Below are 8,927 nucleotides of genomic sequence, written 5' to 3' on the forward strand. Positions count from 1 at the left end.
TCTCAAAAAAAAAAAATTCACCCCGCAAAAAGGGGAATCCACCGAGGCCGCTTCGGCTTCCACTTCCTTTCCTTTTCCGGAAAGCGAAAGAACCCCTCCTCGCTGTCGCCGGCGACCCACCGGCCGGCGACCGCCATGGTGCAGGCTCGCCAGGGCTCCGCCGCCTCCCCTGGCGACGGCGGCAGCGGCAGCGGCGGCGGGAGAGGGAGAGGGAGGGGCGGCGGCCGCGGCGAGAAGCGCCCGTCGCCGTCGGCATCCCCATCGTCCGCCTCGCCGCAGTCCGCTTCCCCGACCAAGCGCAGCAAGGTGGGCTCGAGCCTCGAGTTCTGACCGTCTCGATTGGTGCTGACGTGGCGTGGATTCGCAGGCGGAGGCGGCGCCGGCCGCGGCGGCGGAGACGAGTACGGGGCCAGCGGAGGCGCAGGTATCGAGGGAGCAGTGTCAGCCGCCAAAGCCGTGGGCGAAGCTGCTGTCGGAGAGCTCGCAGGTGCGTGCATGGGTGGGTGGTGTGGTGTTTGACTTTCGCTGCTCGCCTGCTCCATTGCTCTCGGCATTCTTTGGGCGCCAACAGCTCGGGGCAAGAATCCATGTTGGTTGCTCGCCGGGACTTCTTGGTGGTTTTTCTTTAGGTTCTTGATGATTCTTTAGGCGCGAATGCTCAATGTCTGATGGTTCTTGCCGTTCGCTGGCTTGCATTTCTGCCATTTCAGAGCTTGCTTGCATTTGTGCAGTTTCTTGATGGTTCTTGTGCCATGTTAGAATCTTGGAGCTTGGTTGCGTCAAGTGCGCGTGTTCTTGATGTTGGTGCGGAACAGTGCCGACATTCTGTGAAGTTTCTTGAATGTTCTTGGCGTTCGGTTACTAGGAATTTCTTGATATTTGGGGGGAATTAGGCTGTGCAAATGTAGTATACATGGGCGTCCGGAGTAGCGTTTCTTGATGTTGGTGCCTTGCTACAGATTTCGAGCATCCGATGGTCTTTAAGGTTTCTATCGTCTATGTGGGTACACTCTGCTCTGGAATTTCTGCAGTGAATGCTTAGTTTCATGGTGGCCTGCAAGGTTTAGTTCTTTTGCAACTGCACACGTTACTTTTGACAATCTTCAGCATGTCTATAGTATTATGAGTTTCTGTTGGTGATTTGCTTTGACATGTTTCTGTTATTTAAAGAAAAGCAACTCTGGGGTGTGACAATGAGAAATACTAAAAGTACAGAATCCTTTGTTCTTGATGCTTGCAGTTTCGTTTGCAAGTGTTCATTGATAGTTTGTTTCTGTGCATCACTTAAGGATTTGTAGGATGCTGAAACATTTATGTCTGTTGTCTGGTTGCTTTAGTGGGGTCATAAGTATTCTTAGGACACGGCCTAATGGAATTACTAAAAAGAATCATTTCTGATTCATAATAAAGCACCCTTAGAAAGTCAAGTGTTGGTGAACTTCCGGTAGAATTTTCTCCGTGTGAAGGCCACAAGCAATTATCTGTTTTTCAATTAAAAAGAAAAAAGAAAAATAGACGTAACATCTTCATGATATTTTTTTGCATTTCGAATGTGAAAGACACTGTAAGTTTGTCGTCATGATTCAAAAATCCTGAGTTACCTTTTTGTGGTTAATCAGCTGAAATCTGTTCCTTAAATTTTTCTCACCCTATTGATGACTTTTGCATTTGTTCTGTATCATTATTTGGTCATAAAGCTCAAATTACTTTTAACTGATGTTGAATATCAATCCTCTGTGATTGCAGACTCCTCATGTTCCTATATTTGGCAATGAAATTTCTGTTGGCAGAGGTGACAACTGTGACATATATTTGGGTGACCAATATGTTAGCAGAACTCTATGCATATTGCGGCATCTTGAGGTCTTTTTATGCTTCTGCATTGTTAGAATACAGTTATGTTGTTATGTTTCTTGGCTTCTTGCATAAACATTGTGTTGTTTCTTATTCCAGCAAGGAGGTCAATGTGAGTTAGAGGTCACAGGGAAAAATGGTCGGGTTGAAGTAAACGAAGGAACAATCAGCCAAGGCACCAAAGTTCCCCTCATAGGAGGAGATGAAGTTGCTTTCGGTGGACGTGGACGTTGCAGGCATGCCTATGTATCCTTATTGTCAGATTTTGTTCATAAAGCATACATTGTTTGTTTCTTTTGTCTATTCTTTCTATATAGATTTGTTTGCTGATAGCTACTTTAGCATTGATCAGATTTCTTAGTTTAACTTGCTATCTTGAGTGATCCATGACCCGCTGGCAGATTTTTCTGCATCCTCTAAGGGATAATAAAGTTACTGAATCAGTGCCAATCACTGCTGAACCTCTGGGGGCTAATGGCAAGAGTATTCACTTAGTAAACAGAAAAGGTGACAATTCAGCTGATGCTGGAGCCACCATATTAGCATCTGGACTTAATCATTTCGAGGACACATTAGCAGTCCCTACTGCATCATCTGGAGAGAATAACCAGAGAGTCGCAGAATCTGGTAAGTTTACAACTAATAAGATACGGCCAGCTCTAATATTGTAGGACCAACTTTATGAGGTCGAGTTGACTGGTGAATTTTGAAGCTCTTGAAAATCAGAGCGATTGTACCAGGTTTCTTAATCCATCAGCCAATTTGCCTACGAGCGGATGTCAATCGTTTAAGGATGGGCTGAAACAAGGAATTCTTAGCCCAGATGATATTGAAGTAACCCTTGATAATTTCCCATATTATCTCAGGTAATATGCTATCTGGATTAATCTTTCGTGGATTTGCTTTAACAGCTATCAAATATATATGACTCTTTCTCTTCATGCTCTATGTCTGAATATTTTCCTATTCAGTTTGTTGGTCATATCTCGATATTGCCCCTCAAAATACTAAGAACAAGCAAGCAATCTGTACTTTCTTGTACCTTCGGTGCTAAATTAGTCAGCATGTGTTGCTTCTTTTATAAATCCGCCTTCTTTCCTATTAATATGTGCTCATTTTGCAGTGAGAATACAAAGAACATACTCTTATCATCTGCATTCATACCCATGGAAAAGAAGGAGTACATGAAAAGCTTGCAAAACATTTTATCTCTAAATCAGCGAATTCTATTATCTGGTCCATCAGGTAATTTTCATCATTTGTTTGTTTTATATATTCTATTGTGATTGACTAAGGTCCTGGAGTTCTGTTAAACTGGTATGCCTGTTTGGCAATTATCTGATGTTTGCTTTTCTGTACTTGTCTAACTATTTGCACAAACACACTTCTAGGGTCCGAAATTTATCAGGAAACATTGATAAAGGCACTTGCAAAGCATTTTGATGCTAGACTTCTCATAGTTGATTCTCTTATTCTGTGTCATGTAAGTTCTACATGAGTTCCCCTACTGATATATACAGTCAAAACTTTTGCCATACCTTCTCATAGCTGATACATCACTTCCAAAACAGGATTCATCAAAAGCAAAATCCAACAAAATCACTTTCAGAGAAGGTTTTCGTGCCCCACCTTTCTTTAATTTCTGTTCTATTAAAATTTTACTCATACTTTATTTGAAATTTACATCTTTTTCCTTATGCAGGGGACAGGGTAGAGTATACTGGTCCTGGTTCGTTGAAGTTGACACCGAGGTATTTTTGTTGAGAGCTATGCTTCTTGTTTCACTTGACATAGCACTTATGCATCTTAGATCTCTGTTGATTATTTGATTTTGTGATATGTTTTTTTTTTGTTTCATATGTTCTAAAGTGGGTTAATTTATATCAGCTAGACAGGAAATGCCAAAGGCCCCTTGTGTTCTTGAGCTCTGGCAATAAGGACACTTTTAAAGCTTTTTTAATATCAGTGAAAGGAGCACATAATAGAGCAATAGCATTTGAGAACTCATCATAAATAGAGTTTCTGCTGATTAAATATCTTTGTGAGTGTGCGCTTTCCGCATTGGTATTGCATGCACTTAAATCATTGTCATAGTGGACTTGATATGTTTTAGACATTGATAAATCTTCTAGTTGTGGTGGTCATGTGATTTTATTGTTGCTAAGATACTTTTCTTTCACATTCTAAGAAGTCGTGTGGTTGATTTATAGGGGCCCAGCTTACGGTTTTCGAGGCAAAGTGGTTCTTGCTTTTGAGAAAAACATGTTCTCTAAAGTTGGAGTTAGATTTAACAATCAGGTCCCCGATGGTAATGATCTCGGAGGTTTTTGCGAGGAAAATCATGGCTTCTTTTGTCGTGGTCAGTCTGAACTTCTTAAGCAATGTGTATTTTGGTGACCTGTTGATTATCGATGCTCTTCTGGTCTTATGTACGGGTTTTTGTTTGATGCTTCTGCAGCTAGTGAACTTCGGCCAGACTCTTCTGGTAGTGAAGAAGTTAGTAGCCTTGCTTTAGGCCAGTTAATTGAGGTAATGGCTGTTTATAGGTGATCAATGTCGCTACAAATTATTTTCTTGCTGCCTGAAACAATATGGCTCCCCGTTTTCATTGCCTTTCAGGTCATTTCAGAAGAAAGCAAAAGCAGCAATTTGATTGTGTTACTCAAAGATGTAGAGAAGTCATTCACTGAATGTACAGAATCGCATGAACCACTTAGAAGCAAACTTCCACCTGGTGTTCTGATATTTGGGTCTCGGACTCAGGCAGAGAGCTGCAAGGATCAGGTACACTTGCACACCTTTTAGGAAATAAAATGAAATTTGGAACACAAGTTGTCAAGACATAATGGGTAATGAAGCACATAATGGGTAATGAAGCATGTTTGAGGTAGAGTTGGAGAAAATGCTTAGATAATTGCTGAATTCACTAGTTGGTGTGAAGTTATATTCCCGTGCTTTCTCTCTTTCTGTTAAAGATGTTAATAGAGTGCTCTGGACTGTTTTCTAGTCACATCCTGGAGGATTTCCTTTTCCGAGGCTTCCTAGTGCCAACCAGATACTAAGTAATATTTTCCCGGTAACATTTTCACCCTTTTGCATTATATTTTGTGGTTCTATAAAGTTTCATGAATATACCAGTTAAAATTTTTGGCCTGTTGTGGTCTTATGTGCCTGTAGTATTTTTAATATCGCTTTATGTTTGATCCATCTTTTTAACGTATGCTTAAAAAATGCAGGATAGCTGGGGAAGTAGATTGCATGAAATAAGCAGATGTGCTACAGAGTCAACAAAGCATCTAGATGACCTTTTCCCTAATAAAATTTCCATTGAACTTCCGCAGGTATTGTCATCCCTAAGCACTTTTGTTACTCATTGTGCTTAAACATAGTACTTTGTCTAACATAGAGGTTTTTATATATGTTTTTTTTGGCAGAATGAAGCACAGCTATCAGATTTGAAGAAAAAACTAGAGTGCGATACTGAAACCCTTAGAGCTAAAGCCAATGTTCTTAATATTCGTAAGGTAAGTTGCAATTAAGGCATTTCCTTAAATATATTGACAAGAACATTTTATTGGGAAGCTAAGCATGTCATATATAATTGTTTAGGATTGTAAATTATGTGTGTCGTGACCATCACACAGAATTGGTTCTGAAATAGAATGTTGTGATACTTTATTCGAGTATTATATTTCTCTTATTAATGTCATATGTCCTTGAAATCTATGCCTTGTAAGGAACATTTTAAAATCCTCATGGAACTGACCTCGAAATTTTAAGTAAATTTTGCTAGAATGCTAGCCTCTGATACCTTTTATGGTCACGTCTTCTGCCGTTCTTTCCGTACCTGATCAGAAATGTGAACCTTGTGAGCGAACCTTTGCCAGTAATATGAATCTTAGTTTATTTTGTCATTGTAGTTTCTGACCAGCAAAGAAATCGAATGCAACGATCTTGAAGAATTATCCATCAAAGATCGATTACTGACTAACGAAAGTAAGCTGTTCCTTCCATAGTTCCATTGTTGCTCATGGGCTATTTTTTTTCTTCTTTTTCTCTCCTTTTAATAATAGAACTATTGAAAATTTATGTTGTGCCAATTTATTTCAGATGTGAATAAGATTGTGGGATATGCTGTTAGTTATCATTATCTGCACAATAAATCCAATTTACACAAGGATGGCAAAATGGTACTTCCAATTGAAAGGTAAAAATACAACGCTCATGTCGCATCACACCTTGATGTAAACTTTAATCAGTCCTTTCTGTGGAATGCTAAGTTAGTGCTGTGGATACAGCCTCAAGCATGGATTGAGTATAGAACAGAACACACACAATGGAAATAAAAGCTCAAAGAATGCACTAAAGGTGACCCCTCCTTCCCTTCTCTCTATCTGCTTAAACCCTGATACTTAATTTGATGCAAGTTGCTTTTGTCAGGATGTGGTCACAGAGAATGAGTTTGAGAAAAAACTTCTGTTAGATGTTATCCCTCCTAACGACATTGGAGTTACCTTTGAGGACATCGGAGCCCTGGACAACGTGAAAGACACACTGAAGGAATTGGTGATGCTCCCTCTACAAAGACCTGAATTTTTCAGCATAGGGCTGCTAAGAAAGGTGCTCGCCCAATTTCAAAAGAACAGTACCTATTGTAATTATATTGACAATTACAATTGGAAGTATACCAACACATTTCTTTCTGGCAGCCTTTGAAGGGAATACTGCTCTTTGGACCCCCTGGAACAGGTAAAACAATGCTCGCAAAAGCAGTAGCTACTGAAGCAGGTGCAAACTTTATCAATGTATCAATGTCAAGCATTACATCAAAGGTACTGTTCAACCAAAATGGTATTCAGGGAAAAAACAAAATAACAGTTGGTTTTGTGTCCTACTTCTGTTTGCTTTACTGTTAAATCTGATGCAATTTTGATTCTGTTCAGTGGTTAGGAGAAGCAGAGAAATATGTGAAGGCAATTTTCTCTTTGGCAAGTAAATTATCTCCTGCGGTAATATTTGTTGATGAGGTGCGTGAACAAATGGATTGTTCACTGTTTTAGTCTGTTGGAATGTGTTTTGCACTTGTCGTTACATTTGTGAGTTCTTTTTACAGGTTGACAGTTTGCTAGGAAAGAGGGAAAATCCAGGAGAGCACGAAGCAATGCGCAAGATGAAAAATGAATTTATGATAAATTGGGATGGTTTGCGTACTAAAGAGCAAGAACGTGTATTGGTTCTTGGAGCCACAAATAGACCATTTGACATTGATGATGCTGTTATTCGAAGGTTTCCTCGCAGGTAGCTTCTATGGTCCTCTGAAGGCCTGAACTAGACAGGTTTAGTTCCACTCCTTAACTCTTGGCACTGATTCTTATTGACAGATTGATGGTGAGCCTTCCTGATGCATCAAATAGAGAGAAGATTTTGAAAGTAATACTATCCAAAGAAGAGTTGGGATCAGATGTGGACCTTGAGTTACTTGCCAATATGACTGATGGATATTCGGGAAATGACTTGAAGGTATGTTAGATGTTGATGTACTTTTCTTAAACTGTTCATTAGTGTGGAGGAATTGGCAACTTATCGCCTTGTTTGCCTTCCCTGCAGAATCTCTGTGCAGCTGCAGCACTATGCCCCATTCGGGAAATCGTAGAGAAGGAAAAAAAGGTATTCACAGAAGCTCCATCTATGGTTGTACGGGGAAAAAAAGGTACATCTCTCCCCCTCCATCCCTCCCAGCGGCACTAAAGTCCCACCTCTGTATACAGGAGATGAGTTTGGCCAGAGCTGAAGGTAGGCCTGAGCCTCGGTTGTATGGAAGCAAGGACATTCGTGCTCTTGGAATGGATGACTTCAAATTTGCCCATAACCAGGTGAGGGAATAGTGCATTACTTATTTCAGCTATGCTAATGAATCGCCACTAGGATTTAAGAACACTTTATCCTTAACTGACTGTTGAACACGTGATAACCAGTTTGAATAACTTACTGTAGGTGTGTGCTAGCTTCCCACCTGACTCAAGAAACATGAACGAGCTTCTCCAGTGGAACGACCAGTATGGCGAAGGCGGGTCGAGAAAGAAGGCAACACCAACCTACTTCATGTAGTTGAACATAGAAAACAACAGTATTTGTACAGTTGCTATACTACCCCCTGGGCATATATGTCCTCGCAAGTTGGTGGCATGCCCAAACCAGTCGAGTTTTTCTCTGCTCCAATCTTCAGGAGCAGCTGCTTCCAACGCTCCCTTGTAATTAGATTGCTTACCCAAGTATCTGAGAGTCGAGATTGACATATTGTTCTGCTGTTCTAACCGAGATCTATAGTCATTGCCCTATAGCTCCCTATTCTTTTCTTTTACTTTCCCCTTTCTGCTGCTATTCTGCGAATTGGCTAAGGCCTCGTACATGTAAAGAAGAAAGATGTGGGAATAAGATCACCGTAAGTTGGTGCTGATTTGATTGATTGTTGCAGTAATCGCTTGCAAATATGTAACTGCTATATCGATTGCAGCCCCAAGTTGTACTTGTTTTGTGTAATTTGTTAGATGTACCTTCCATATAATGCCACTGGTTTATGTAGCTCCAGAAAAGACTGATATTAGCGGTAAATTGTTGAAGTTGTTGTAGGGTAATCGAGACACAAGAGAATGAAAATGAAAACCCGTGTTGATTTCATGTGCCTAGTCTTAACTCTAGTTACTATTATACTATCTCTAGTTAAAACTAAAAAAATAGTAAAGTTACAATCCACAAGATAGGAGTTACAACTAGATTTAAATAAAAAAAAATTTGAGTTCCAGTTGCATTATGGATGAGCGTAACTTCTAACGAATTCCTTATCTAATGATGTACAACCTAAATAACACGATTATAAGTACAATCTAAAATGTAAATCGTTAGTTTCTCATGTTGCAATTATGTACTTTTAGACGTGCGGTTATAACTGGTCTACGTAGCGAATTGTAACTCACAGTTGATTGAATTGTAACTGAAGGGTGGCGCAACAATGAACTATAGTACGTCTAAGCACATAATAGATTCACCGTATACACACACTTACCAAGCACAAT

The 8,927-nt window shown here is 40.2% G+C and overlaps 1 protein-coding gene across 2 annotated transcripts; it reads left to right on the forward strand.

The window, feature by feature from the left end:
* LOC133906239 (uncharacterized) lies at window positions 1–8,328 on the forward strand. 2 transcript variants are annotated; one of them, XM_062348075.1, is made up of 27 exons: window positions 1–306; window positions 368–487; window positions 1,747–1,863; window positions 1,954–2,100; window positions 2,256–2,481; window positions 2,567–2,720; window positions 2,978–3,099; window positions 3,246–3,337; window positions 3,426–3,468; window positions 3,557–3,605; window positions 4,065–4,213; window positions 4,313–4,383; window positions 4,474–4,638; window positions 4,862–4,930; window positions 5,091–5,195; window positions 5,289–5,378; window positions 5,775–5,850; window positions 5,965–6,061; window positions 6,153–6,222; window positions 6,295–6,474; window positions 6,564–6,686; window positions 6,798–6,881; window positions 6,968–7,152; window positions 7,236–7,374; window positions 7,462–7,521; window positions 7,623–7,727; window positions 7,849–8,328. In XM_062348075.1, exons 1-27 carry the CDS (start codon window positions 136–138, stop codon window positions 7,960–7,962), a joined length of 3,123 nt encoding a protein of 1,040 aa, XP_062204059.1. In that variant the 5' UTR covers window positions 1–135; the 3' UTR covers window positions 7,963–8,328. The 2 variants fall into 2 exon arrangements, with proteins under 2 accessions (XP_062204059.1, XP_062204060.1); XM_062348076.1 differs by lacking the exons at window positions 1–306; window positions 368–487 and adding an exon at window positions 1,032–1,061.
* The last annotated feature ends 599 nt before the right edge of the window (window positions 8,329–8,927 follow it).

The sequence above is a fragment of the Phragmites australis genome, chromosome 23 (genome assembly GCF_958298935.1).
Source record: "Phragmites australis chromosome 23, lpPhrAust1.1, whole genome shotgun sequence".
NCBI lineage: Eukaryota > Viridiplantae > Streptophyta > Magnoliopsida > Poales > Poaceae > Phragmites > Phragmites australis.

Bases quoted from the DNA above. Each gene is read 5' to 3' on its own strand.
- LOC133906239 (XM_062348075.1), top strand. From the start codon at position 136: ATGGTGCAGGCTCGCCAGGGCTCCGCCGCCTCCCCTGGCGACGGCGGC. The intron at 5,196-5,288 runs GTATTGTCATCC...TTTTTTTGGCAG, and splicing joins TTTCCATTGAACTTCCGCAG to AATGAAGCACAGCTATCAGA. The intron at 6,687-6,797 runs GTACTGTTCAAC...GATTCTGTTCAG, and splicing joins TGTCAAGCATTACATCAAAG to TGGTTAGGAGAAGCAGAGAA.